The sequence below is a fragment of the Aspergillus steynii genome (assembly GCF_002849105.1).
Source record: "Aspergillus steynii IBT 23096 chromosome Unknown P170scaffold_3, whole genome shotgun sequence".
Classification (NCBI taxonomy): Eukaryota; Fungi; Ascomycota; class Eurotiomycetes; order Eurotiales; family Aspergillaceae; genus Aspergillus; species Aspergillus steynii.
In genome coordinates, this window is record NW_020194400.1 from 839,968 (window position 1) to 867,805 (window position 27,838).

Genomic DNA, 27,838 nt, shown 5'->3' on the forward strand with positions numbered 1-27,838 from the left:
AGGGCAATTAGGGCAAGCGACGGAAGAAGCCCCACAGGGTTAGCCCTACATCACATGATGCACTCACCGCCCGGGTCGGCGCCGACAGATTTTCCGGGCCGCACGAACTTCTTCGGCGAGAAAACGAATTCATTTTCACTTCTTCTTCTTCCACTCCGTCAATCCCGTCAACCAGCACAACCGCGGAAAAGTCGACAACAATGGTGGTAAGCATATAACTTCCAGTTGTTTCAACTGCTCTTTCTTGAAATACAGAAGAGAAGCGCCTTCGACAACCTCTTTGCGACAATGGCGTAAGGACGTGAAAATATCGCCTACATCATTTCGTAAAATGTCTCGAAGCAAATTTTGTTTTGTGTTCCATTGGTCGCTCAAGTTCTCTGCTTCGGCGGAATGCGAGCGCCAGTGATGATTTGGCTGGAGCTGTTGAAGAGAATTTCGATGTGGAAACACTCGGAATTCTCTTCAACGGTCTCTTTAGAGTTCAAGGAAGATGCAGCATTGGTGGATGGTTTGCTGATCTTCTTTTCTCAATGATAGCCTCCCAAGTCCGGAAAGAAGACTGCTCCCCTCCCTTACCCCCAGGGCAAGGCTGGTGCTAGCAAGAAGGGCCCCAAGGTATGTTTGAGAAAAGAAGATACCCACTACACCGTATGAAATGGTGCTAATGCATATCGCAGAACCCTCTCATCGAGAAGCGCCCCCGCAACTTCGGTATTGGCCAGGACATCCAGCCCAAGCGCAATCTCGGCCGTTTCGTCAAGTGGCCCGAGTATGTCCGTCTGCAGCGCCAGAAGAAGATCTTGAACCTCCGTCTCAAGGTCCCTCCTTCCATCGCTCAGTTCCAGAACACCCTGGACCGCAACACCGCTGCCCAGACCTTCAAGCTCCTCAACAAGTACCGCCCTGAGACCAAGGTCGAGAAGAAGGAGCGTCTCCACGCCGAGGCCACCGCCGTCTCCGAGGGCAAGAAGAAGGAGGATGTCTCCAAGAAGCCCTACCACGTCAAGTACGGTCTGAACCACGTTGTCGGCCTCGTTGAGAACAAGAAGGCTTCCCTTGTCCTCATCGCCCACGACGTTGACCCCATTGAGCTGGTTGTCTTCCTTCCCGCTCTCTGCCGCAAGATGGGTGTCCCCTACGCCATCGTCAAGGGCAAGGCCCGTCTCGGTACCGTTGTCCACAAGAAGGTAAGAATCTGGCATTGTATCTCATCTACCAATCATATACTAATTCGATTTCTAGACCTCCGCTGTTCTCGCTCTCACCGAGACCCGCTCCGAGGACAAGGCTGAGTTCTCCAAGCTCCTCTCCGCCATCAAGGAGGGCTACACCGACAAGTACGAGGACTCCCGCCGCCACTGGGGTGGTGGTATCATGGGTGCCAAGGCCGTCGCCCGCCAGGAGAAGAAGCGTAAGGCCGTTGAGGGCGCCCTCCGCGTTTAAAGCTAGAAATAGCCTAGAACGGGATGGATTTCGTGTTTTCAACGATCTTAATGACAGTCTAATATCTTCCGGCAATGGACAATAGCATCCAAGATACAAAAGTTTGGGATCCTTTTTCTTTTTATACCTCAGGTGTCAAGCTTTTCAAAAGAAAGTTGGGATGGTGTTTTCCGAAGGGAGGCTTCTTCGGTTGACTTGTTGACGGCTTTAGCTTATCCTAAAATCCCAATCCATCTTGAATGGTCCTTGTCTCGTTTCTTTTTCTTTTATGTACACCTCGCAGATACCCATGAATGCATTTCAGACCTCACCCCGCCTCCCCTATCGTAGCTGATTTACATTCAAGCATTCATGTGAAGTCTGCTCAGTAGGATTTTTTTTTCTTAGCCCCTAGTCCTGACTACCCAGTCCCGTCTAGCACTGAAAACCACCCCTTGATCAACAGCCATTAAACCCCCCATTCACCCATAGCACGCTATACCCTCCCATCCTCATCCCATTATACTAAAGAGAAAAAAGACCCTTCCGGCATCTATGCATCCCGTAAAAAGAAAATTGATATGAACCCATTACCCATAAAAGTCCGTAGCGAAACCAAACGAATTCCAATTCCCCTTTTAATAAAACCTGAATGGAAGGATATTTGTCTTAAGACACAGACAGGGAACAAAAAACGCAAAGCAAAAAGCCCCGATAAAAAATTTCAAATCCCGAAGAACAACCAGACCAGACCAGACCAAACTAGGAGGGAAAAAAGACAATGAACAACAACATGCACAAGAAGATATAGAAATGAAGAAACTAGCCAGCCCGCCCAAAAACAAAATGGAACCGTTGAAGCCCTCGTCAAACAGATGATAGATGGGTGGGAATTCTAAAAACACAGGGAGAAGATATAAGGGAAGAGAGGAAAACCTTGACCGCAGGTGAAAGCAGAACCGAGGAAAAAGAGGAAGGGAAATTACAAGAAAATTGGCAGTTTCATGCGATCATTGACGTTGAGCAGGAGGTCGTGTGAGACCTTGTTTGGCCTAGATATCATGTTAGAGATGAAATGTACAGGGTGGGGGGTCGAGGGTCGAGACCAGACTTACCTTCATTTGTTCGATTCTTGCCTTGAGTTGCGTTGTGACCTCTGCTGCTCTCTTCCAGTTCTCCGCAGGTTCCGTTCTCCGGGCAGGTTGATCATCTCCAGAGGCGTTGCTCGAGCCCAAGATCGACGACCGAGTCGGACTACCCAGACCCGAGTACGACGTTCCAAACGTAGGGCTCAGTTTGCGCCGGCCGAGGCCTCCTTCTCTGCTGCCGAGTCCCGGCGAATCGAGGCCATTGTTTTCCTTCTCTTCGCTAGGACTGGCCGATGCGTAGCTCCGTGGCCGCGAGCTGTCGAACCGTGACCCCATATGCTGCAAACCAGCTCGAGACATAGGGCCATGTCCGTTGCTGGTGTCTTGGTATACTGAGTCTGCTTCCGGAACAGGGAGGTTCAAGCTGTCGGACATCGCGGTGGGAGGGCTGGCGGCACTTGCACGGAGGGCCCTTTGTAACTCGCGCTTGAGGCGCTCGATTTCTCGCTGCTGTTTCTGGACGGTCTGCTCGGCAGTCTCTGCGTCACTTCGTGCCCGCACCAGTTGGGTTTCTTTGGCCTTGATGCTGAGAACGTCTCTCGTGTGATCTTCGATCAGTTGGGCGTTTTGGTTTTGCAACTCGGTCACTTGTGAGTTCAGTTTGGTTCTTTCGTATTTCAAGTCTTCTACTGTCCGGCTGAACCGCTCTTTCTCAAGGCGTAGCTCTTCCAATTCAGCGCGCTCGGCAGCGGTCATGCCGCTTACCTGAGGAGCTGCCGGTGCCGGAGCAGGCTCACTGGCAGCTGCTGGCTTAGCAATTGGCCGTCCAGCAAGTCCTCTGGCAAGACCAAATTTCGGAGCAGCAGGTGCGGGTGGTTGTTCTTCTGAGGGTGGCGAAATAACTCGCCGTGCCTGCGGCGAGGCAATGCCCCCGGGGCCACCGAGCTTCTTCTTGAGACCCGTGCCGGGCGTCGGGAGACCTCCAGGCCTTGCGGCCCCTAGTTTGGACGGAATAGATCTGGTGGCTGGTTTCGCAGGAGAGGGAGGGATAATTGGGGGATCTTCGGCAGGAGGTGCAGCAGCTGCTGGCTTTTTCATTCCCAGTGCTGGCTTTCTGCCGCCGACTACCTTCTTTCCAGCTGCCGGTGCAGCCTTTGGTGGAGCGGCGACGGGCTTGGGTCGCTCTTTGGCTTTAACTTCGGCAGTTGCGAAAAACTCCTTGATCTTCGTCTTGCGAATATCATCAAGGCCATCGAGGTAAGGATTCATAGCCCGCTCGCCCATAATCTTCATCAAAGTACCAAGCACCTCCGCACCTCCGGCACGATTCACCTCGCTAGAATCCGTGAGAAGCTTGGTGCCCGCTTCTGCGATCGACTTCACTTCTCCTTTGGCGGGAACGTCTCGGGTGGTACGAAGGCAGCGAATAAGGAATTTGAGGGTCTCCTGTTTGACCTGCGGGTTCTTGTGCTTGAGGAACTCAAGAATTTCCTCGAGGCATTCGGACAAGTTCGTGGACAAGAAGACAGCATCCAAAGCTGAACCAAGGGCGTCTGCCACAGTTTGCTTCTTTTCCTTCAAACGCTCCATCATCGGCGGCATAACCACTGAGCGATGTTTAGCAAAGCTGCTGCGAAGACCTTTGGCGAGTAGATCGATACAGCCGGCTGCCACGGTCACGACTGCAATGTTAGCATCTTTCATGCATTTTGCCAATGCTTGAACTATGTCGTTGTATTGGCCATCTTTGATCTTGGGTACGTCCAAAACTGCATGGAGCGCGTCCAAAGCGTCCTTCCTGTCTTTCCACTTAGACGACGACACCTGATCTAAAAAGTCGCCGGGGGCCTTCGCCAATACGTCGACGGGCTCTGCAAGATCAAAGGCATCAACTTCACCAGCGTCTTCTTCGAACTCTTCCGGCTCATCGCCGACTTCTCCGCCTTCAGGGGCAGAACTGGCGACTGCCATCGCGTCTTGTTGTGCTTTAGTCAGTCGCTCTTGTTTTGGTGATGGCTCTTGCTTGACGTTTTCAAATAATTTGTCCAAGTCCGTTTGCTGCACTTGTTTCAGGTCTCCCCAGAAGAGAGGCTTAATGGCTTCTTTCAACCACCGATACAGTTCCACTGTGAGATTCTGCGCCTCGGCCCGGACATTTTTATCTGCGTGTCCAAAAACTTTGGGCAACGCCTTCAAAACTGGCTTGGGGTCGACAATTTTGCAGCCGAAATTATGGTAAATCGTTCGCAGTCCCATCAGCGTCGCCGCAATCACTTTAGGAACCTTGTGTGACAATCCGGGGATCATTTCCTCTATCACGGGATCAGCCTTGTCCATCTCCACGCATAGTAGAAGTGCCTCAAGCGCATTTGTCTTGGCTGCCGGTCTTGCTGATGGAAGACCCTTTTCGACGATGGGGAACACTGTGTATCCGCGAGTTCTTCATATAAAACATTAGCAAACCAGAAACGGAAGGCAAAAAACGTTCCCAAATAACAAAAATGAGACCACATACCTAGTACAGGCCTGAGTTCCACCGAATTTCAAAAATGTACAATAAGACCCGAGACCCTCTTGTTGGGCAGCAACGTTCGAATCTGCGACGGCTCCTTTCCATAGACTCGGGTCTTGTAGGAACGGTGTGAAAACGGGGTCCGATTCATCGGCAGTTTTTTCGAATTGTTTTTTGGCATCCTCGTAGCCTTCCTTTCTGACTTTCCAGGCCTGGATTGACGAAAGTCAATTAGCATCCAAAATCGATATTGTCAAAGGCGTATAGAATCCGTAGAAATAGACCCACCTTGTGCGAAAATCGGTCCGGCAATGGCAGAGAAGAAAAGTCCTCCTCTCCCTCAGCCATTATGACGGTTTAGCCTTGCTATAATGTAGAATAAACAATGATTAGCGATGGGCACTAGACCGAGAAAAGAAAAGCGCATCACGGTGTGGTTTTGCGCTCAGGTCCTAATGATGGGCTGTGGATTTGCAGAATGCAGCCAATCCATCAGGGCTTTCGCTTCACAGTTTTCTGAGGGGAAGCGCTATGAAGTGACAGCAGCGGGACTGCCAGATGCGCACAGTGATAAACACACCTTAGGCTTGCAGACGGTTGCAGATCGTGTGTAGGGTCGGACAGGGGATGGTGTGTGCACGACCGACTTCCAAGTCGAGGACAGTGGTCGAAGGTGAGAGGTTGGGGGACGGTCGGAAGGGGTCCCGCGTCCAAGATATAGCAAGGAGATGCGTGGGACAGGAAAGGGGATTGATGAACAAGTCAATGAGACAGCGAAAGAGAAAGGAAGATGGAGGGTAAACAACGGACAAGTCGCTGGGGTGACTTCGCGACCCAAAGAGCGGGCTTGGCGCCCATTATCTGGCAGTATCCCCCTCACCCGCCCTCACCGCCCGCCTTCAATGCGCCTCTGCAGCGGCCTTTATTGGAGTGAAATTACGCTGTTGGGATCCCCTGGTCAGAAGCTTCAATTGACAGGCTAGACACAATAGACTGAAACAGCTGCATGATTATGCATGATGGAAGTATAATATACACTTGAAACCAAGCCATCTATCAACGCTTGGACAAGACAACAAGCCCTCTTGAGACCTTGCATCTCCTTCCCTTTATCTTATACAATCGTAAACGCAAGGGCCAACTAGGAAAAGAACAACGAAAACTCCAAGGATTACAGAGCCAGTCGACAGGATCAAGCCGACGCCTCGTTCACGCCGCCGCCGGTTCGCTCGGCGACCAGCCTCTTGACGCGGCCCACATGCTCCTTCACACCCTCACCTCCACGCTCCAATCTCCTGGTTTCCCGACGCTGCCACTTGGCCGCTCTCTTAGTCGCTCGCTCGAGTTCCCTCTCCTCGCGCGTCTTCACCGGCGGCCTCTCATCGATGTTCGATCCGAAGGGGGCAACAATTCGCTCCACGACGTGGTGCACAGTTCGGCTCTTAGGAGCTCCGGAGGAGAATTCAATCACATCACCCTCACGGAGAGAGTTGTTCGGATCGGACACCAAGAAGGTAGTGACCTTGGGGAAGGTCTTTTGGAGGTGCGAATCCCAGCTGGTGTGACGGTGGCTGACGCGGACAGTGCGGTCCATACGGCCGACCGATTCGACGGTGCCCTTCTTGAGCGTGTAGGGATAAGTTCGGAGAGAGGGGGGAGTAGATAACGGTGTCGACGTTTCTGACTGTGACTCGGCAGGAGGAGTGGTGGTAGAAGAATTGGATCGTCGGAATGATGCCAGCCCGGAGTTGAGACTCGGTGTTGAAGGCTGAAGATAGCGCGCAGCTGGGGACGAGCCCGTCACGGTTCTGAGAACGGATGATCGCAGGGGCTGCATAGCCCTCAAGATGTTACTCGGAGACATTTCTTTTGGTGATAGAAAGATCCAGTCCAATGCTTCTCGTGGGTATCACAGTCGCTCGAAGCAATAGGGCCGGGGACAATCTCGAAGGCGCGTAAGACAGGTTCTGTTGGTGATGCGAGTGGGATGCTGAGGTTCACAATCCAGCCGCAAAAATTCTTGAGCAGCGAGACCTTGGAAACAAGATGGTCGACCAGGGTGAATGGTCGAGCTTGGGAAGCCTTCAATTGCGATGGAGGTCCTTCGAGTCCGGCGCGAGTCCGAGAATTTCTCTCGGAGGTGTTTGCACTGTTTGCACCGCCCAGTTCCCAAGTTCAGCACCCAGACTATCGAAAAGAATGGTTAATCAGGCATTCAGCATCTAGAGTAAATATTTTGTTTTTATTCACATATTATATATCACCTGCATTAGTAATTTTTTGTAGAGTTGAGATGGCCCCTTGAACAATAGCCTGACTAAGAAAACAAAATGCGTTTGTACAATACACCAACACCGAGCCTTATCCCATTCCAGAGTCTAGAAACCTAGTTTCACACTCGAGAGGATTTGATATCTAACCGAGAATGATAGTCAAAGCGGATGAATAAAGCAGACTCCTTTCGCCATACCCAGTGCATGAAACCCATGAAGAACGGGAACAGGAAAATATAAGGAAACCGTTATCTGAGACATCGTTCATTCATACATCCGGAGTCACAAGAAAAGCCATCAAGCCGAGGGCACTGCCAAGTGCCCATTCTCCTGGGTCGAGGTGCCATTGGCTTGTTCGCCATTACCATTGCTCAAACCAGCCTTTCTAGACTGAAACTTTTCGGCAGAGTGAGCGGAGATCCTCGTTAATTCTGTCACAAAAGACTGGCCCCAGAAGGCACTGAAAGATATTAGCATTGTTCCTTGTTAGACATCACAAAATACACGGGCACATACCTTGTGTACTTGTTGACATATCTATCCAGCTTGGAGAAGTTCAAGGCTCTCTGCTCGTCACTCATGGTGACAGCTTCCTGGTAAGCGCCTGCAAGCTCCTCCGTGTTCCAGGGGTTGATTATTATACTGCCATTCAAGCTTTGAGCTGCGCCGGCAAATTCGGACAACACCAAAACGCCATGACGGTTCTGCTGCGCAGCAATATATTCGTATGCGACAAGGTTCATGCCATCCCGAGTAGACGAGACAATGCAAGCATCGGAGACAGCATAAAGAGCAAGCAATTCATCGAAATTGACGGATTTGTGCAGGAAATGAATGGGCATAAACTCGACGGTTCCTGTGATGCATTAGCTATTGATTATCACCCAGCTGGAAAGGGCAACTTACCAAACTTGCCATTGATCCTGCCGACAAGCTCGTTCACCACAGCCCTCAAGTTCTGATATTCTTCAACGTCTTGCCTGCTAGGTACAGCAACCTGAACCAACACAACTTTCCCCACCCATTCCGGGTGATCACTGAGAAATACCTCAAGCGCATGTAATTTCTGAGGGACCCCTTTTATATAATCAAGACGGTCGACGCCAACCATAAGCTTTACGCCCTGGAACTTCTGTTCAAGCATTGCAATCCGTTTCTGTACTTTTTCCTTCTTGAGCCCTTCTTGGAACTTTTCCGGGTCGATGCCAATCGGGAATGCGCCGCAGGCAATGATCTTGCCTTGAAACTCTATGCCGTTCGGAGTGGTTGCAAGTCCTCTAGAGATTCTAAGTTAGCCTCTCCGCGCAGTAATCAGAAACGGGACTCGTCATACAGTAAGCGCGAGCAAGCGCTCAAGAAATGTCTGGTGTAATCATAGGTATGGAAACCTATGAGGTCACAGTGTAGGACACCCAGTAAAAGCTCGTTCCGCACGGGAAGAATCCTGTAAATCTCGCTGCTAGGGAATGGGGTGTGCAGGAAGAAACCAATCTTGACATTCTCCTTGGTGTCCCCAATTTCCTCCCGGAGCATTTCAGGAAGAAGCATCAAATGATAATCATGGACCCAGATCAAGTCGTTATCCTGAACTTCTTTCGCAACCGACTTTGCGAACAGGCGGTTTGCCTCTTTATACGCCTCCCAAGCGGATTCATCGAAGGTAATTTCGCCGGGGTGATAGTGGAAAAGCGGCCATAGGATCGAATCTAGCCAGGACGAGAAGTCTTATCAGCATATGACATCATCTGGGACCTTCTTTCAAACGCATATATTCTGGACTGTTTGATCCGGGGACTCGGTAGGGTAACTGACTGGAGAAGCCGTTGTAATGGCGATCTGCAAGATCATCATCGATGAACACGGGGACAGCCCCGTACTCATCCTTCAACCGCTGCTTGACAACCGGGACTTCCTCTTCGGGAACCTCCAACCCGGGCCAGCCGTACCATTGGAAGGTAGTAGACTTCGAAAGGCCGCTCAGACCACTGACGAGACCACCGGAGGACATCGAAAAGTCATACCTGCCATCCTCGGAACGTTTGATGGTAATCGGAAGTCGATTTGAAACAAGAAGGAGCCTTGCGTCGTTGTTGACGGGGTTGTCAAGAGAGGGCATTTTGACCGGCGATATTTGGAAAGATGGCGTATATGCGATTTAATTCCTCGGGGGGGAAGAGAAAAACAAAGACAAAGACCGAAGACGGACGAGCGCAAAGCCGGGGTTGAAACCGCTAAGGAAAAGTTGAAGATCAAAATGAACGGGCCTTCAAAGGATGCAAATATTTTGTTTTGATATTTTTACAGAAAGGACGAAATAGACCACGACGTCGGAAGATCAAGGAGGAAAAGATCAAAAAGAAAATCAAATAAAAAAAAGAAAGAAAGAAATCTATTAACCAGGGCCCAATGTATCCGGCAAATCCGACGGAAATCAGAATTAAATGGGAGAATTCAAGAACAGCTCGCCGAGGGCGGGGCGCCAACGAGCTGAATGAACGCCGGCGGGGGAGGGAAAAGAGTTGGAATAAGTGACCTCAGAGCCCAGCAGTTGGCCACGCGCGCGGACCAACCGACCCAAGCTTTGGCAGAAAGGCGGCTGTTGATGCAGAAGGCGGCGGGTCACTCAGGCTCTTCACTAGCAAGTTCATCGACCAGGTGGATATCGGGTCGTTCTCTTGTCCTGCGGGGGGTATCTCAAGGGATCTCGAGCGAGGGTGAAAGGGATAGAAAGAAGTTTGCTTTGGCGGGCGGGGAAGAAAGAGAAAGAAGAGGCAAAGGCAACGAGAGAGGAAGAGGAAGGTGGTACTGCGCGGCAGAAAGTCTCGGCGATGAGGTCAGATGCGGACGGCTTCCCAGCCAGTCACGATGCATCGTGGGGATCGTCATGATGCCAATACTGTGCTGGGCGCGGAGAACTTTAAAATACGAGTTGAATTCAAACAAAGGAATGCTGTATCTACCGACGCCATACCCCTACCGACTCCGAGCGCCTTCTTGTCTCGACCCGCCTTGTGATAGGTCTGGCGCATTCCATGACCACGGACGCCCATTCCCAGAAACGCAGTCGTCTATCCCAAACACCATGCAGTGGCGTCATGGTCGATGGCGGAATTCGGCCCATCAATCATAGTGTAGACTTCTCTGCTAGTCGCCATTTTCCCGTTTCCGTGTCATGGACTGTCCTCCCCTCGATTTCCAGTTTCATCAACACCTGTAGAACACCGTGTGACGCGGGCAGGTGAAGACTTTCCGGAACATCTCGATAGATCACTTTGACCAGTTCAATGGGTGTCATCGATGGCTTCCGCGCGGGCGATCGTTCTTGGTCGGACACGTCAAGTTTGCCGTAACGCAGGACCCGGATCACCTCATCTTCGCGCTGCTTTCGGTGCTTGATATATTCGGTGACTTTCGCCGTGGCGTTCTCAATGACCGCTCCGTGGCCAGGATACCCACGACCAGAAACCCGATTTTGCATTCTCTGTAGGCTAGACAGATACACGCTCAAATCTTCAAAAACTGCAGTCCCGTGGCCCAGAACATCTAGCAAGAACAAGAGTCAGCCTCCAATACCGCTTGATTTCTGAAGTAGAGCGAGAATTGACGCACTGTCTCCAGTGAAGATGGCATCTTCTTCCTCGAGAACGAAGGCCATGTGGTCAACAGTGTGTCCGGGCGTGTGCATTGCCCTCAGCGTAGCGCCGTCAACTCTGAAGATCTGGCCATCTTCGATATCAATTTCGCCGTCTTCCGGCTCGCGTTTGTAGACCGTCGCTTTGGGACAAATCTTTAGCAGGTCTGGGAGACCATTGACATGATCTCCGTGCCAATGCGTAATGAGCGCTTCGTGCACTGTGGCATTCTCTTGCGACAGTAGGGCTTGAAGGTTTGATGCCCAAGAAGGCTTGCCCTCACCAGTGTCGATCAGAATCCGTTGGTGCCCTCGGCCGACTAAATATGTGTTCGTTCCTGAGTAGTGGGTTAACCTCAAGTTAAGAGGCCCTCAACAGTGGAGTGGTAAGGCTTTACCTTGCAATGTGAACTATTGGCGAAAATCAGCGTGTCTGGCAGAACGATAAACGACAGGGCCAGCTTACCTTGCCGGGATTTCCGCCGAGTATCCTCACCACCGAGGAACTGAGTCTCTCCACCTCCGGTAAAGGAACAAGTTGAGTAGCCATTACCAAGCGTAGATCAATGAGCGCAAAATTAGTATTCAGCCAACTCGGAAATAGCACATGTGAATGTGGTAGCTTGCACAGGAGTGGTGATGGAAGCTGTTTACATGTACAGGACTCCCGATATACAACCTAGGTTATCTCCAGGCGGGGCAGCAATCGAGGGCCTCGGCAGAGCACGCGATATTATGTCAGCCACGGCGGGATATTCGTGCTTTGGGGAACAGTGCAGCTCTCTTGAGCTCCACCCTTCTACGGTATACTCGAGCTAGGAAACAAGTCAAGCACTGGGTTGTGGCACTCGAGAGTGATTCTAGTTCTATGTAGTCGAAAGACCACGAGATCAAATCCAAGAGAAGGCGTTTTGAACACAAGGAAAATGGTATGCATGCAGTCCTAACATACAGTAGGTGATATGATATAAAAAACAAAAATGAAAAATAAAGCAAAGACTATATCCATGTAGCCCACCCAAACTCGAAAGAGTACAAAGCAAAGGCAGAGAGATAAATAAGCAAATCGTTAAATTTTTCGAACTCGACTCCGCATTTCCCATCATAAGAAATACTATTAGCAGCCGCTAATATTGGTGGTGCGGCATTGCACCGGGTGCAGCCTCCAACCCCGACGTAGTGCTGGCATGGCCAAGCACGACTGGCGGAATCGGGGCGATGTGTTTCCTCTTGGCTGATAGAAACAAATGGAACATATTTTACAAACGAATCATCGTCGACCAAACGCCGTCAAGGTGCTCTGTCAACCAATGATTTAGTTGCCAGCCTTGCGGGCCATGGTGTTGAGAGCGGAACCGTCCTTGAACCACTCGATCTGGGACTCGTTGAAGGTGTGGCTCAGCTTGACGTCGTAGGCGGCACCATCCTTGGGGTGGACGCGGAGGGTCATAGGCTTGCCAACCTCGAGCTCGGTGCAGAGCAGGTCAACGGTGTCGGTGGGCTGGATCTTGTCGTAGTCGGCGGGGTCGGAGAAGGTGAGAGGAAGCATACCCTGCTTCTTCAGGTTGGTCTCGTGGATACGGGCGAAGCTGCGGGTGATGATGGCAAGACCGCCCAGGTGACGGGGCTCGAGAGCAGCGTGCTCACGAGAGCTACCCTCACCGTAGTTCCAGTCACCGATGACAACCCACTTAACGCCACGGGCCTTGTAGTCACGGGCAGTGGCGGGGACGGCATCGAACTCGCCAGTGAAGGCGTTGCGGATCTTGTTGGCCTCGCCGTTCTCGGCGTTGACGGCACCGATCAGCATGTTGTTGGAGATGTTGTCAAGATGTCCACGGTACTTCAACCACGGGCCGGCCATGGAGATGTGATCGGTGGTGGTCTTGCCCTGGCACTTGATCAGGATGGGGATGCCGTTGGCGTCCTTTCCGTCCCAGGCGGCGAAACCGCCGAGGACCTGCAGACGGTCACTCTCGGGGGAGACGGCAACGCTGATGGACTCACGGTCCTTGGGGGGAGCCTGGTAGGTGTCCTGACCGGGGTCGTAGCCCTGGGCAGGGAGACCCTCGCCAGTGGGAGCCTTGAGCATGAACTCGTTGCCATCCTTGTCCTTCAGCTTGTCGGTGAGGGGGTTGAACTTGAGGGTACCAGCAACGGTCATGGCAACGACAAGGTCGGGGGAGGTGACGAAAGCGTGGGTGGCAGGGTTGGCGTCGTTACGGCCAGTGAAGTTACGGTTGTAGGAGGAGATGATGGAGTTGGGCTCGCCCTTCTTCACATCCTTACGGTCCCACTGACCAATGCAGGGACCGCAGGCGTTGGCAAGGATGACACCACCGAACTCCTCGAGGGTCTGGAGCTGTCCGTCACGCTCGATGGTGGCACGAATCTGCTCGGAACCAGGGGTGACGGTGAACAGAGACTTGGACTTGATACCGTGGTCAAGAGCGTCGCGGGCGATGGAAGCGGCACGAGACATATCCTCGTAAGAGGAGTTGGTGCAGGATCCGATGAGACCAACCTTCAGGTCCTCGGGCCACTTGTTGGCATCAACAGCCTCCTTAAACTTGGAGATGGGAGTAGCAAGATCGGGGGTGAAGGGACCGTTGATGTGAGGCTCAAGCTCAGACAGGTTGATCTCAATCAGCTGGTCGTACTCGGCGCCCTCGTCCTCACGGAGCTCCTTGGCGTACGAGCGAGCGAAGTCACCAATCTCAGTACGCTTGGTGGCGCGCAGGTAGTCGTGCATGCGGTCGTTGAAGGGGAACATCGAGGTGGTGGCACCAATCTCAGCACCCATGTTACAGATGGTACCCATACCAGTGCAGGAGAGAGAGTTGACACCAGGGCCGTGGTATTCAATGATGGCGCCAGTACCACCCTTGACGGTCAGCAGACCAGCAACCTTGAGGATGATATCCTTGGGAGAGGTCCATCCGGACAACTCGCCGGTAAGCTTGACACCGATGACCTTGGGGGCCTTCAGCTCCCAGGGGAGACCGGCCATGACGTCAACGGCATCGGCACCACCAACACCGATGGCAGCCATAGCAAGACCACCAGCGTTAGGAGTGTGAGAGTCGGTACCGATCATCAGACCACCGGGGAAAGCGTAGTTCTCCAGGACGATCTGGTGGATGATACCGGAACCGGGCTTCCAGAAACCAATGTTGTACTTGGCGGTAGAGGAGGCCAAGAAATCGTAGACCTCCTTGTTGATGTCGTTAGCGCGAGCAAGATCCTTCTCGCCACCAATCTGGGCCTCAATCAAGTGATCGCAGTGGACAGTGGTAGGAGTAGCGACCGAGGGCATTCCAGCGGACATGAACTGAAGGATGGCCATCTGGGCGGTGGCATCCTGGCAAGCAACACGGTCGGGGCGGAGCTTCAGGTAGGAAGTACCACGCTCAATGTCTTGGCCGTGAGGGTCGTCAAGGTGAGAGTAGAGGACCTTCTCGGCGTAGGTAAGAGGACGGCTCAATCGGCGACGAACGATGTCCAGGTTCTCGGACATCTTCCTATATGATTGTAAGACATGTTAGAAGGTTTCTTCTTCCCTGGTGTGATCCCCCTTTTCATTGAAAATGGGAGAAATTTCTTCCCCTGTGGAGATTTCCTCGAGCAAATCGTCCAACAAGGGATGAAATAATAGGGAGGTTGCCAGCATACTTGTAGTTAATGAAGTTACCCTGTGAAAAAGTGTCGTTAGCCAATGCTGCTTTCCGTATACGGAAGCTTCCGCTCTTCCCGACAAAGCCGGGAGGGCGGAAGGGATCGAACGCCCACTAACCTTCTCAGAGTTGGTCATCTCGACCTTCTTGTCGAGGGCAGACTCGTTGACGGTGGCCAGACCCCGGGTCCCGAGGAACTGAACGACATGTTAATATCCAATTTCTACAGAGCGCAAAACCGTGGCAATTTTTGTCCCGTGCAGCTTTGAAGCAAGCAGGGATCCCGAGCGAGAGAGCTTACCAGACGGGACTTAGGGGCCTAAAGCGAGAGCACGTTAGCATTTATTTCGACCGAAACAAACCCGGGCGAGTTAGTAGCCATCACGTCGAGCGACGAAGATACCAACTCGAGCACCAGGGGGCAAAAAAAATCGAGACGGGGACGACTTACCAGCGCACCCATGCGCGCAAGCCTTGTGGAGATCATGATGGAAGCTCTCTATGCGAGGTGGGCAATGCCGCGACACTTCCAATGAGAGCTAATCCAAAGCAGCAACAAAGAGCTAGCTTCAAGAGATCGAAGCAGCAAAGATGGAGTGGAGAGGGGAAGAAGAGAAAGAAGAAGAGTTTGAGAAATCAAGGGAGAATGGAGTAGATAAAAGGAAGCTTTGGTGTTTTTTAGAGTGGGAAAGAAATCTTTGGGTTACTGAACCGGCGACGAGGACCCGTAACCGCTCGTGACAATACCGCCGTACGCATTCGGGCCCGCTAGCATGCGACCGGAGACAAGGAAGTGGCTGGGCAACCCGCACATTCCCCCTTCCTTACTCCTTTCACAGGGCTAGATTTTTTTCTCGGAGGACCTAGGTTACCGATTTACGATGCTATTCTGGTTGACCGACCCATAAGGCTCTTCCTCGGCGCCTCTTGACTGACAGACGATTCGAAAACACCTCGCTGTGAATGGTCTACCTGTCTTCATGCGCTTTGACCAGCACCAGTCAATAATATCCATTATTGACATTCCCGTGACTTAGTAATTCCGTATTACGAATACCAGTCTGTCCGGTGGACCGGCGCATGTGAGACGGGTAGCGCACGGGTGACGAATCAGACGCAGATGATTACATCCTCCATTATCCGGACTACGACATCATGGATGCGTAGCCAATACTACCTTGGTTGATCAAGGTCGTGTCGTCCACCAACGCCCTAATAAAAAGCAGCAGACACGCGCTGTTCAGTTGTTTCGTCGGAAAACACACCCAATGTTTTTTTTTTCAACGATTTAATTTGCATGACAATTGACTGACAATACAAGCGCAATCAGGTTGCAACGTCCGGCCGCGGCCATAGCAACTGCTATTATTTCAGCTGAAACCCAACTGGTTAATCCTAGTCCGGAGCAACGTGCCGAAAAGAGTAGAAACGTCATAAATTACGGACGGAAAGGTGGCGGTATGGCGGACAGTGCCGAGTCAGAGCCGAGGCCTGCCGACCGTAACCCCGTGGACCGGCGCCAAGACTCGCCCGGCGGAGGCCAATCACAGCCAACCTGTTTCATGAATTTCTGTCTTCGCACAAAGACACGGAAATTTCGACGTGCGCGACCCGCTCTCGCTGCTAAAGATTTTAGTTTCGTTCCGTATATCGGTGATAATCCTTTGCGACTCTCATCAACCGGGGATTCAACCTGTTTTTGGTACAGGCATCGGAAAACAAAAAAAAAAAAAAATAATTAATAAGATTAAAAAATAATTATGGCGCCCGTGAGAAGACTCAAGACGAAGCGCTTGACTAGGTACTGCACTCTTCTTTGCCTATCGTCCATGACCTGCAACAATGATGATTGTTCGATCGACGTTGTCTTGCTCTACTAACGCAGGGTAATATGCAGGGGTTATGACCAAGTCCGCAGCGATATCGAATCTCCCAGGCATCTGGAGCAGTACAAAGAAACCAAGGATCTGGAAGATCTCCCGGGTCTAGGAAAGCATTACTGCGTCGAGTGTTCAAAATGGTTTGAAAGCGAGCATAACATGATCGCCCACCGGAAGGGCAAGAACCACAAGAGAAGGTCGGTCGATTCCAGCGTCGCGGCGCCTTTGCGCCAACACCATTTCGCGAATTTGCGCTGACTCAAGGCATTTGCCGTTCATTTACAGAGTTAAGATCCTACGCGAAGAACCTCACACCCAAAAGCTCGCCGACGCCGCGGTGGGTTTGCGCCACGACAACGGCCAGCGCTCGCAGGAGACCGTCGTCGACATGGAGGAATAAAATCGGCTGGGTAGCATGCGATTGGCCGGCATCTGCAGTCGACAAGTGATGGATTACAATGCGAAGCAACAGGTTCTGCTATGATCTTTCGGAGGGCCCTTTGGAAGCTGGCGACGATGGACGGGCTTCACGTAAAAATTTTCGGCGCGATATACAACCTTGACGTCGTTGACTTGAACGCGATTTGATTGGCTGGGCTAAAAACAAGTGCAGTCGCCCAATCAGCGATCGGCGCAAAAATGGTTGGGCACGTGAAACCACAAGTGCCGAAAACCGCCAGAAAGCAGGGGCCGAATCCCCGAATGCGCCGTTTTCGTCTTGCGGTCACCCGTTCGAAGCGCCGCTTCTCGGAATGCTGTACAGTAGGGCCCCCACCCAATCGGCCCCTACTCCATTAGGACGAAAATTATTTACAAGCTGCAATAATACAAAACTTTATGGCAACTGTTCTTTACTGCGGTAGCCGAGTAATCAACTCCGGTGAATACGGGGTAAGGGGGAGGCTTGTTTTGGTTGCCTTCTCATTGGTCTTTCTTTCGGCCGTGTCTTTCCGTAGTTGTGAACACCGATGATATCCATAACAATTATTTCTCACAATCCACTTCATATGGTCTTGCTGAGTCTAGCTATATGTTTTTGACATCGCAGCTCTTGTGAACTTGAATGGGTAAGTCCGTGGATGCTGATCAATTTCGAAAGTTCTCAAATTTCACTATAGACATACTTTCGACTATATATATTCAAACAGGTTTAGATACCCGGCCCATAGAGACGCTTTATGTACTCTGTACAGCGACGTGACGAAAAAAAAAAAAAAAAAAAAAAAAAAAGATCGTATACTGTACTCTACATCATAATAATTCTCTTTCTATACACTCTAGACGTCTTTAGCGAGGATGTTAGTAGGCGGCGGCGTCACCGACATGTTAAGATATTTCATAAGCCATTCGTATGTTGCCCACTAGGCCACCCGATTAGCAAACCTGGTATAGAACCGATGGAGCTTGAAGAACACACCTGGACAGCATTTACCAGAAACGCTCTTATACTGCAGATACCTAAGCCACGGTAGAAGGCCTTTAAGCCCTCGGCCCGATAGACCTCTCTAAAAAGCTGAAACGAATTCAGTGGCTGTCTTCCATGCTGTGGCGGCAGTAATTGGCGATTTTCGGGATGTACTGCAATCGTCTGTGCTTGTAACCTTGTCTTAATTACATCCAAGGGGAAGACCGATGCCCACGTGGCGACTCCGGCTATCCCACCACAAAGAAGTACTTTCAGTGCGGCAACTCGAGCATCGTCATCGTCGGATGTCATCAATCGTTTGCAATATTCGTAAGACCAAAAGCTGGCAGTCACAAATCAGTTAGATGTTGACGAAGACTGGGAGTATTTGGCGCATACTAAAAACCATAGCCAATGGAGTCTCTGGCGCAAGTGATCGCTCCTCCGTAATAGAGACCCCTCCACCCACGAGTTTGAAGAATATCTTTCGCAACAGTCCAGGAGGAAACTCCCGGCCGAGTGTCAAGTTGCGCCCTGCATTTGATGAACTCCGTCGGAGACGACACAGTCCAGCTGGCGACTCCACCTGCAGCACCGGCAAGCCATATCTTATAGAGGGAAGTAGTTTGGGGGTTCGTTGGATCAATGACCGAGTTATCCAGACACTTCAATGACCGGTTGTATGCGACAAAAAGGATGGCATTAAGGGCTCCATATCCAAGAATAGGAGCAGCAGCGCCTAGAAATCTCGTTAGAAATAGTCATTTGTGAAAGCAGAATGATGAACATACCTCGCACCAAATTGCGCGCATTCTCAAGGCGGCTCACATGCGAGTGCGGGGAACTTGCAGTTCTGCCTGCATGGCCTGCTTGAAGTCGAACCTTGACGAGATCGAGCGGATTTCCAATGATAATACCGATGGCACCGCTAAGGTAACCAGCCCAGAAATCCGACGACATGGGCCCGAATTTCCTCGAGAAACTGCAGATACCAGTCCGTCGTTCCTTCGATCGCTGCCACCCAAGTTCTCCGCTTTAGGAGAGGCGGGGCGCCGAGGCAATCCCACGCAGGTCACGTGCCCCCGCGACACTTTGGTGTATTAGGCAGCCTTAGGCAACGCGCCGGAGGAGGACCAACGCGTGTGTCATCATCAAGTCGCCGGCCGATAACTGCCGCAGTTACTGACAACAACAGACCACGGCTTGCTTCATCGAGGAATATTCGGCAGTGGGTTACTTCTGAAAGGCTGCGCCAATGTACTTAATCGCCCTCTAACTTGTTTGCAAGACCATTGCTAATCTGGAATCTCTTGTATAGGTATCGACCGCGCCCAGCCGGTGGCGATAGCACGCCCTCATCCAAGTATCCACAGAGCAACACGCCCGTATCCATTGACCGTCTCGCGAAGCCTTTCAAATGTCCCGGATCAGCTACGCCAACGAGAACATCAGAGAAACCCTCGAGGAAGCGACGAAAAGTGAACTACGCCGGCGCGGATGGAAGTGTCCAGGATGACAGCTCGAAACCGTACACCAACGAAGACCGACTGGCCCTTGCCACCAGAGACGTGAACAGATTCCCGGTCTTCAAAGCCAAGGACAAAGAGACAGTGTTTAGGCAAAATTTCAAGATACCTTTGATCAATAAGTCGGCCGGCAACTACGACAGCGCTCGACCAGCACCAACGTTGGGAATGCGACAAGGTGCAACGTTTGTCGTGAAGCCTCTGCATGACCCTAGTGGAGAGTTTGCGATAGTTTTGTATGATCCGACCGTTGACGATACCGACCGACCCGCCGAACCGAAGAAAGCAGAAGAAACGCAACCCGAAGACAAACCGAAATTGGATGAACCATTGGTACATAAAAGTTTGGCGGACATCCTTGGACTGAAGAAGGATGTTGAAGAGCGCCCGAAAGTTCCCGTCGTTATTGATCCACGACTGGCCAAAGTACTACGACCTCATCAAATAGAGGGTGTTAAGGTTGTTCAAGATACCCTGATACAAATTGGAGATACAGCTGGTTGATCCAATTCACGCATAGTTCCTTTACCGTTGTACGACTGGAATGGTTGATCCAAATGCACATGGCTGTATCATGGCAGATGGAATGGGACTGGGAAAGACGGTAAGATTATTCTGATCTCTATGACCAGAGTAGAGCTGACAGTAACAGCTTCAATGTATTTCATTGATGTGGACATTGCTCAAGCAATCACCAGAAGCCGGGAAGACCCTTATTCAGAAATGTATCATTGCCTGTCCGTCAAGTTTGGTAGGAAACTGGGCCAATGAGTTAGGTAAGGAATTTTGCTGTTGAGTTGAGGCCTCTACTGACAGGTTCAGGGAAATGGCTCGGAAAGGATGCAACCACACCATTTGCCATTGATGGTAAGGCTTCAAAGGCAGAGCTTACTAGTCAGATAAAGCAATGGGCCATTGCTTCAGGCCGCTCTGTCGTAAGACCGGTCCTCATAGTGTCGTACGAAACACTGCGTTTATACGTCGACACACTGAGAGACAGTCCAATTGGGCTTCTTTTGTGCGACGAAGGGCATCGACTCAAAAACAAGGACAGTCTGACGTGGACTGCCCTTAATAGCTTGAATGTGCAGCGTCGCGTGATCCTCTCCGGAACTCCAATCCAAAATGACCTTTCGGAATACTTTGCGCTACTGAATTTCGCCAATCCCGATTTGCTAGGGTCGCAAAATGAATTTCGCAAAAAGTTTGAATTGCCTATTCTCAAAGGCAGAGACGCTGCAGGAACGGAAGAAGACCGTAAGAAGGGCGACGAGCGACTGGTGGAGCTGTCTGGGATCGTCAACAAATTCATTATTCGCCGGACAAATGACATCTTGTCGAAGTACTTGCCAATCAAGTACGAACATGTCGTTTTCTGCAACATGTCGCAGTTCCAACTTGATCTATACAACCACTTCATCCAGAGCCCAGAGATCAGAAGCTTGCTCAGGGGCAAAGGAAGTCAACCTTTGAAAGCAATTGGGCTTTTGAAAAAACTTTGCAACCATCCGGACCTGCTCAATCTCTCCAATGATCTTCCAGGCTGCGAATTTGCCTTCCCCGACGACTATGTTCCCCCCGACGGACGAGGACGGGACCGCGATATCAAGTCTTGGTATTCAGGAAAAATGATGGTTTTGGACAGAATGCTTGCACGGATACGTCAGGATACTAACGATAAGATTGTCCTCATTAGCAACTACACACAAACGCTCGATCTCTTCGAGAAGCTGTGTAGGTCAAGGGGTTATGGGTCCCTCCGACTGGACGGTACAATGAACGTGAATAAACGGCAGAAACTGGTCGACAAGTTCAATAACCCAAATGGAGAGGAGTTTGTCTTCCTGCTCAGCAGTAAGGCTGGAGGGTGCGGTTTGAACCTGATCGGCGCAAATCGCCTGGTCCTGTTTGACCCTGATTGGAATCCAGCTGCCGACCAGCAGGCTTTGGCACGAGTGTGGCGAGACGGTCAGAAGAAAGATTGTTTTGTCTACCGCTTTATCGCGACCGGGTCGATTGAGGAGAAGATTTTTCAGCGTCAATCACATAAACAATCTCTCTCGTCCTGCGTCGTGGATTCCGCCGAGGATGTCGAACGACACTTTTCTATAGAGTCGCTTCGTGAACTGTTCCAGTTCAAGCCCGAGACTCGGAGCGACACGCATGATACTTTCAAATGCAAGCGATGCAAGCCGGATGGATCACAGTTTATCAAAGCACCAGCCATGCTCTACGGTGATACTAGTTCTTGGAATCATTTTGTGAATGACGGCGAGAAGGGGCACTTCAGCAAGATTCAAGATCTACTCATGCGACAGGAGTCCGGGGAGCGAGATGTGTCCGCGGTGTTCCAGTATATCAGTCATTGATTGTGGAGCATTTTGTTTATTTCATCCTTATACTAATATTTTTTTTGGGATATCTTTATGATTGAGAATTGACCTTGGCGCCCTTTGCGGGAATGATATGAAATGATGGCGAATGGTGATTTTTTTGCGCATGATCTATTAGAAGTAGAATAGATTTAGGGATATACGATCTTTGTCTACCATTATCATTATTTTTATGTTTTTCTATCATTGCAGTAGACTGACCAAGATAAGGTGTTATCAAGTAGAACACAGTATCTTCGGACCGGGACAGACTTGATCCCGCGGCGAAGTCGAGGTTGCTGACACTACGTCACACCGCGTCCGCTAAGGCACCATCCACGCTGCCAACGCATCCTGCTGTGAGTACTCCCCACATCGACTTGCTGAGGCGGCTCGAGCAGCTGACGGAAGTCTTCGACCAGTTTCTCATCGCGTGCGAATCGTCCAAGCCCATGGCTCGCGAATAGCTACGACGAAGCTACGAGCTCGACCCACCGCCCCATCCGGACAGCGCTTTCCCACCATGAGCATTATTATCTAGCGGAGGCTCAGTGCTCGTGACTCATTCCAATTTATGTTGATCTGAGCGATGGATCACTCAATTCAACGCCTGTTGAATGACAAGCTTTACGATCGGAGGAAACAAGGGGCCTTGGAGTAAGGGACCATCGATGGCTGCGGAGAGATCGGCCTCGGCACCGACCCTTGCTAATTGGATTGGATTCCATATAGGCTTGAAAAAGTCGTCCGCGATGCCGTCTTCAGGGGAGAACATGAAGAGATCCAGAAAATCGTCGACCAGCTCTGCCATGACTACGCCTACGCCGTACACCAGCCGCATGCGAGAAACGGTGGCCTGATCGGGTTGGCGGCGGCCTCCATCGCACTCGGATCTGTGAGTTCAACTGTCAATCATAACGAGCGCTCACCAGTACCGGGGCTGAAAAAAGGATACCAGGAGGGAGTTGCGCCTTATCTGAAGGAAATCGTACCCCCGGTCTTAGCATGTTTCTCCGATCAGGATGCCCGCGTCCGATATTACGCTTGCGAAAGCATGTACAACATCGCCAAGGTTGCGAAGGGGGAGGTCCTGCTGTTCTTTAATGAGATATTCGATGCGCTCTGTAAAGTGAGTGTTCATACTGCGACCCGCCAACAACCTATCCGACACATTTGTTGCTAAGACATAATTTTCAGTTAGCGTCCGACTCCGAACTCTCCGTCAAAAATGGCGCCGAACTTCTTGATAGACTGGTCAAGGATATTGTATCTGAATCTGCTGCCTCCTACGTCTCGATCCTACAGCTTTCCGAGAAGCAAAATTTTGACTCCGACAGCGTGGAGGATGTCGATCTGCCAACCGCCTTTTCGCTTCCGAAATTCATCCCTCTACTGAAGGAACGAATCTTCGTTATCAGCGCGTTCACTCGCATGTTCTTGGTATCCTGGCTGACACTCTTGGATACGATCCCGGACTTAGAACTTGTTTCTTATCTGCCAGAATTCCTGGGCGGGTTGATCAAATTTCTTGGCGACACCAACAGAGATGTTAATGTCGCCACTCAAGCCCTTCTCGACCGGTTTCTCTCGGAAATCAAGAGAATTGCACGGCTCAAGAAGGGGATCGAGGAGAGCCGAAAAGGACAAGGCAGCGACAACAGACAATCGGCCACGAGTGACAGCGCCAGCACAACCACTACGACGACGCAGACCGTTGCTCTTGAACCGGAGATTAATGAGAACGCTGTGGAAGATTCCGAGTCGGAATCTGCCATTGATGAGGAGGGTTTGCAGGTTGATGGCGACTGGATCCCCGGGCAAGATGTCCAAATTGACCATGCAAGGATATTGGAGATTCTTGTGGGGTTCGTCAACACTTCTTTTGGTGAGAAATGATCTATCATATTAAGCGAATTGATCTTGGGCTGACCACGATTCCAGACGAGGAGATGCAATTGACCGCACTTCGTTGGATTGACAACTTTTTCGAAATCAGCCCCGAAGACATCCTCCCTTTTGTACCACGCCTTCTAACACAGGTACTTCCAGCAATGTCTAGTGGCTCGGATCAAGTGCGGCAGGCCGCAAACAGAGTGAACACATCTTTGCTCGAATACATTGTCACTTTGTCAGAAGACACATCGGACGAACCCCAGCAATCTAGCTTGAAAGCGTTGCCTACGAGTAAGGAATTTGTCGAGAGGAGGGCCTCCACTCCTAGCAGCAAGCTTACCGACACATCACCAGCCGAATCCAGGAAACAGTCCATTCAACCAGAATCTTCGACTGAACAAACGCCGCGAAGCAGCGTCGTATCGACCCCGGCACCAGTCCCGCCAGCAGACCTTGATTACGCCGCGGCCGTCAACTCACTCACCCTTCAATTCCTCAATGAGAATGAAGCCACCCGAGTCGCTGCTCTCTCTTGGCTGATCATGCTGCACCGCAAGGCCCCGAAGAAAGTTGTGGCATTCAACGATGGGACTTTTCCCGCTTTGCTCAAGACACTGTCCGACCCGGCCGAAGCAGTTGTCACGAAGGATCTTCAGCTCCTCTCGCAAATATCACGGAATAGTGATGATAGCTATTTCAAATCGTTTATGGTCAACCTACTTCAGCTCTTTTCCACCGATCGGGGCTTACTTGAAGTCCGTGGCAATCTAATCATTCGGCAACTTTGCATGAACCTGAGCCCTGAGCGTATATATCGAACGCTAGCGGATTGTCTGGAGAAAGAAGAGGTTGGTACCACATGGACTACTATGCTGAACACGATAGCTAATGTCTTTGCGTAATAGGATATTGAATTTGCCAGTATCATGGTTCAAAATCTGAACAACAATCTGATCACTGCACCTGAGCTTTCAGATCTTCGCAAACGACTCAGAAATCTAGATTCAAGGGCACGTTCTCCCCATATTGATTTTTCGCCTCAGGCTAACATTAAGAACAGGAGGGTCAGATGTTCTTCGTGGCTCTTTTCAGATCCTGGTGTCACAACGCCGTCTCCACGTTTTCCCTGTGTCTTCTGGCTCAAGCCTATGAACAGGCCTATAACCTTCTTCAAGTCTTGTGTGTAAAAGTGCCTTGAAACCGGAAACCTTCATGGCTAACCTAATCGCCAGCGCCGAACTCGAAATGACCGTAAATATGTTAATACAAATTGACAAACTGGTGCAATTATTGGAATCGCCCGTTTTTACATGTGAGTGCTCTCCAACAGATTCCTCCAAACCAAATACTAAGACCTATCCAAGACCTTCGCCTCCAGCTCCTCGAGCCAGAAAAATATCCATACCTTTACAAATGTCTCTACGGAGTCCTCATGCTCCTCCCACAAAGCTCCGCCTTTGCAGCCTTGAAAAACCGCCTCAACAGCGTCAGCAACATCGGTCTTCTCCACACCGGTCCTCGACTGTAAGTCCCTCCCCCCAAACAAACCAACCACAACCCAACCCAACCCAACCCCTAACCAACCACCCTCACAGAACAAGCATGACCTCATCCACCTCCTCCTCCACCTCCTCAGCCTCCTACGAACGCCCCACCGGCCGCCTGAAGCGCGAAGACTCGTCCATCCGCTGGGTCGAACTCCTCGACAAGTTCAAATCCGTGCAGGAAAAAGCCCGCCGCTCGCAACGCGCCTCCCAACGTCCCTACGACCTTGACGGCGGGCCCTCCGGCTTCGGGAACCCCTCGCTGGCAGCCGCCCTCAACGACCCTGCCCAGCGCCACAGGGAAAAAACCCTCCCCGATGCACCGCGCGGAGGGCCCGGCGGGGCTGTCGGCGCCGGAGCTAGTGGTGAGGGAGGTCGCGGAAGCGCTAACGCGGGTGGCTCAGAGGCCGCGCAGAAGGGGACCCCAGGGGGAGGATCGATACTGGGTGGTTCGCATCGGCATAAGTCTAGTTTGCCGAATCTGGGAAGGTTGGGAATTGGGGGGAAGAAGTTTAGACGGTGATTGTGCCCTTCCTTTACCCTTCTTGCTGGGTTATTTCATTTTTCTTTTTCTTTCTAGTTGAAGTGGTCAGAGGAAAGAGGGAAGTACATACATACATGGGAGCATGGACAGGAACAGAAGTCCGGGGGTAGAGGATCGATATAACTAAGAGGTGGAGATATGGAGAGGTAGAGGTTGTGACTGGATCAGACGTATAGGGTGTATACCCATTCATCAACAAGTATATTATGTGAAGTAGACGATTTCATAGTCTTGTATGCTGAATGGAAGATCTGCGCGAAATAGGTCACCATGGAGATTTGATCCTGCCTCACGTAAAGTCACTATGTAATCCGTCACTGTATTTGGCGAAAACATTTAACTTGAAAGATATGTACAGGGAAAGTAGCCATTCGAGCGATGGGAAGAGAGAAAAGAAAAGTTTAAACAATTCGCTGATGCCCGCAAATATACAAAAGAAACGAAGAGAAATCAAATGGATCCAGCAAAGCTTTTTGTCGCTCGGAAGCTGAAGACAAGAATATCTGGGAGCTGAACATGCCGGAAGATGAAACAAAAAGTCGAATATAGATCGTATAAATGGATGGTTGCGTCATTGAGATCACCTTAAATGACGGACCCGAGATAAGCGCCTCGAGAGTCGGTGTCAAGGGGCTAAAAAGGTAATCGGAGCACCGTATGGTTTATGCGTCCAATAACGTTAGGCTCCTTACCCGAGACACATGCTCGAGGTTATCAAGGGCTGCCGATCACGATGCTGCAAGAAGCAAGGGCGACTCCAATTTGTCTCATGGCGAATTGCATCCGGGTCTTGCCCCTCCAAGAAAGAAACCAAAAAAGATAAACGATATCATGAACTTTTCCCGTTTAGAAAATCAACACTGATCCATGATTCGGAAGCAAAAGCATATGATGGTCGGAAGTATCGTGACATCCTCCACGTGGGACATGAAGTCGAGGATATAAAGTCAAATGCAAGAACAAAAGCAGATCGGAGTCAGGCGAGTTCGTTACCGCCATCGCGATTCTCCTCCGGAAGAGCCCCAAGTGGAAGACTTCCAGTGGCTGCCCGTCGAGTGTTTGGAAACGGTTCCTGACGAAGAGTTCGACCCGTTGGTGTACACGTATTCACCGTCGACGTACTGGACCCCCGAGAATGTGCTGCGGTGCTTGCGCCGAGCATACCGCTGCTCAAGTCGGTAAAGCTCGATCTCTGTGGAGAGAAAGTATTAGCAGCCGAGTCGCGAGCGATCTAATAAATCAAACCGTCGGATACATACTTGCTTGTAGTTTATCGAAGAACCCCATGGTGTTTGTTGAGTGGGAAGATGCTCGAGGTGTTGAGTCGAGTCGTCCTTAACGGTCCGAACGCTAGTTTGCTAGGTCGGTGGAGGGGGTGTAAGCGGGTTTCAGCCAAGATGTTGGTTCGGTATGGCGACTATGCGACCAGTAATTGACATAGAAATCACTGGAATCAACGATTGCTAGGGGTGTCTGCAAACCAAGTTAGCATTTGGGGGGGAAATGTAATGGTTTTGTGCGATAAACCATGTCTCACTCATGGTTTCACCCCCGAGGATGGTGAGGGGGGCATGGACTTACCAAGTGAAGCCAAGCAATCTAGACCAATTGACAAGCAAATGTCGTGAAGAGAATAATATTCTATTTTTGAGAGAAGAGGAAAAAGAAATAATTGAGAAGAAAAGAAGAGAGAAAGGAGACAGCGAGACTAAATCTGGGGAAAACGAAGGACGAGGGCGCAGGACTAGTAGACCGACGGGAACTGGTTGACCGAAAAGAGCGATAAGGGAAGAAATGATCCGGAGTCCGTCGCTGAAATGATTGGCTTATGGATGATGGCGAACGAGCGTTGGCTGCAATGGCTGGGAACAGAAAGGAATGTGGGTAGGTGCAGATGTGACGAATCGCCGAAAGCCACCGTGCGTGGTGTCGGTAGGTGTACGGAGTACGAGATGGATAAGTCAGGGAACTGCGGACCTTGGGGGGTTTTGTTTTTTGTTTATTTAAATTCGGATCACAAAGACACGCGCGATGCAAAGCCCCAGCCAAAACAAACGAGAGAAACGGAAGT

At 50.9% G+C, this 27,838-nt stretch overlaps 9 protein-coding genes across 9 annotated transcripts; 3 read left to right on the top strand and 6 right to left on the bottom strand.

The window, feature by feature from the left end:
• Positions 1-408: 408 nt before the first annotated feature.
• Positions 409-1,755, top strand: P170DRAFT_508385 (60S ribosomal eL8 domain-containing protein; the record flags this gene model as incomplete). Its single annotated transcript, XM_024854568.1, has 4 exons — positions 409-471; positions 541-618; positions 681-1,190; positions 1,246-1,755. The coding sequence occupies 4 exons, from the start codon at positions 409-411 to the stop codon at positions 1,444-1,446; spliced, it is 852 nt and encodes a 283-aa protein (XP_024705471.1). The 3' UTR covers positions 1,447-1,755.
• Positions 1,756-1,961: 206 nt separating this feature from the next.
• P170DRAFT_380598 (putative spindle pole body component) lies at positions 1,962-5,804 on the bottom strand. The gene is made up of 5 exons (XM_024845534.1): positions 5,606-5,804; positions 5,314-5,391; positions 5,029-5,237; positions 2,541-4,953; positions 1,962-2,477 (listed from the first exon to the last, which is right to left on the bottom strand). The coding sequence occupies exons 2-5, from the start codon at positions 5,371-5,373 to the stop codon at positions 2,436-2,438; spliced, it is 2,724 nt and encodes a 907-aa protein (XP_024705472.1). The 5' UTR covers positions 5,374-5,391; positions 5,606-5,804; the 3' UTR covers positions 1,962-2,435.
• A 191-nt stretch (positions 5,805-5,995) lies between these two features.
• Positions 5,996-7,108, bottom strand: P170DRAFT_435360 (uS17 family ribosomal protein). Its single transcript, XM_024848919.1, has one exon. The coding sequence runs from the start codon at positions 6,887-6,889 to the stop codon at positions 6,218-6,220; it is 672 nt and encodes a 223-aa protein (XP_024705473.1). The 5' UTR covers positions 6,890-7,108; the 3' UTR covers positions 5,996-6,217.
• Positions 7,109-7,595: 487 nt separating this feature from the next.
• Positions 7,596-9,414, bottom strand: P170DRAFT_445538 (glycosyltransferase family 20 protein; the record flags this gene model as incomplete). Its single annotated transcript, XM_024850720.1, has 5 exons — positions 7,596-7,758; positions 7,815-8,154; positions 8,205-8,575; positions 8,632-9,004; positions 9,111-9,414. The coding sequence occupies 5 exons, from the start codon at positions 9,412-9,414 to the stop codon at positions 7,596-7,598; spliced, it is 1,551 nt and encodes a 516-aa protein (XP_024705474.1).
• An 815-nt stretch (positions 9,415-10,229) lies between these two features.
• Positions 10,230-11,576, bottom strand: P170DRAFT_380603 (putative metallo-beta-lactamase domain protein). The gene is made up of 4 exons (XM_024845535.1): positions 11,396-11,576; positions 11,328-11,340; positions 10,908-11,267; positions 10,230-10,841 (listed from the first exon to the last, which is right to left on the bottom strand). Exons 1-4 carry the CDS (start codon positions 11,477-11,479, stop codon positions 10,423-10,425), a joined length of 876 nt encoding a protein of 291 aa, XP_024705475.1. The 5' UTR covers positions 11,480-11,576; the 3' UTR covers positions 10,230-10,422.
• Positions 11,577-11,842: 266 nt separating this feature from the next.
• Positions 11,843-15,176, bottom strand: acoA (aconitate hydratase ACO1). Its single transcript, XM_024848920.1, has 5 exons — positions 15,055-15,176; positions 14,905-14,922; positions 14,723-14,800; positions 14,602-14,621; positions 11,843-14,450 (listed from the first exon to the last, which is right to left on the bottom strand). The coding sequence occupies exons 1-5, from the start codon at positions 15,088-15,090 to the stop codon at positions 12,245-12,247; spliced, it is 2,358 nt and encodes a 785-aa protein (XP_024705476.1). The 5' UTR covers positions 15,091-15,176; the 3' UTR covers positions 11,843-12,244.
• A 1,187-nt stretch (positions 15,177-16,363) lies between these two features.
• Positions 16,364-16,883, top strand: P170DRAFT_473747 (putative C2H2 finger domain protein; the record flags this gene model as incomplete). Its single annotated transcript, XM_024853076.1, has 3 exons — positions 16,364-16,404; positions 16,501-16,680; positions 16,769-16,883. 3 exons carry the CDS (start codon positions 16,364-16,366, stop codon positions 16,881-16,883), a joined length of 336 nt encoding a protein of 111 aa, XP_024705477.1.
• A 1,866-nt stretch (positions 16,884-18,749) lies between these two features.
• On the top strand, positions 18,750-26,033 carry P170DRAFT_454771 (uncharacterized protein; the record flags this gene model as incomplete). Its single annotated transcript, XM_024851473.1, has 15 exons — positions 18,750-18,983; positions 19,262-19,867; positions 19,935-20,018; positions 20,067-20,190; positions 20,237-21,767; positions 22,254-22,343; positions 22,519-22,681; positions 22,745-22,915; positions 22,984-23,671; positions 23,728-24,527; positions 24,585-24,689; positions 24,740-24,858; positions 24,912-24,991; positions 25,044-25,203; positions 25,275-26,033. 15 exons carry the CDS (start codon positions 18,750-18,752, stop codon positions 25,744-25,746), a joined length of 5,427 nt encoding a protein of 1,808 aa, XP_024705478.1. The 3' UTR covers positions 25,747-26,033.
• Positions 26,034-26,756: 723 nt separating this feature from the next.
• On the bottom strand, positions 26,757-27,054 carry P170DRAFT_473751 (uncharacterized protein; the record flags this gene model as incomplete). Its single annotated transcript, XM_024853077.1, has 2 exons — positions 26,757-26,959; positions 27,027-27,054. 2 exons carry the CDS (start codon positions 27,052-27,054, stop codon positions 26,757-26,759), a joined length of 231 nt encoding a protein of 76 aa, XP_024705479.1.
• Positions 27,055-27,838: the final 784 nt, after the last annotated feature.

Excerpts from the sequence above, each read along its gene's own strand:
- P170DRAFT_380598 (XM_024845534.1), bottom strand. The coding sequence starts at position 5,373 with ATGGCTGAGGGAGAGGAGGACTTTTCTTCTCTGCCATTGCCGGACCGA. Across the intron at positions 5,238-5,313 it reads CGGACCGATTTTCGCACAAG|GCCTGGAAAGTCAGAAAGGA; the intron begins GTGGGTCTATTT and ends TCGTCAATCCAG. Across the intron at positions 2,478-2,540 it reads CAAGAATCGAACAAATGAAG|GCCAAACAAGGTCTCACACG; the intron begins GTAAGTCTGGTC and ends CATGATATCTAG.
- P170DRAFT_435360 (XM_024848919.1), bottom strand. The coding sequence starts at position 6,889 with ATGTCTCCGAGTAACATCTTGAGGGCTATGCAGCCCCTGCGATCATCC.
- P170DRAFT_380603 (XM_024845535.1), bottom strand. The coding sequence starts at position 11,479 with ATGGCTACTCAACTTGTTCCTTTACCGGAGGTGGAGAGACTCAGTTCC. Across the intron at positions 10,842-10,907 it reads TGCCATCTTCACTGGAGACA|ATGTTCTGGGCCACGGGACT; the intron begins GTGCGTCAATTC and ends TGTTCTTGCTAG.
- acoA (XM_024848920.1), bottom strand. The coding sequence starts at position 15,090 with ATGATCTCCACAAGGCTTGCGCGCATGGGTGCGCTG. Across the intron at positions 14,622-14,722 it reads AGATGACCAACTCTGAGAAG|GGTAACTTCATTAACTACAA; the intron begins GTTAGTGGGCGT and ends ACTTTTTCACAG. Across the intron at positions 14,451-14,601 it reads GGTAACTTCATTAACTACAA|GAAGATGTCCGAGAACCTGG; the intron begins GTATGCTGGCAA and ends ACAATCATATAG.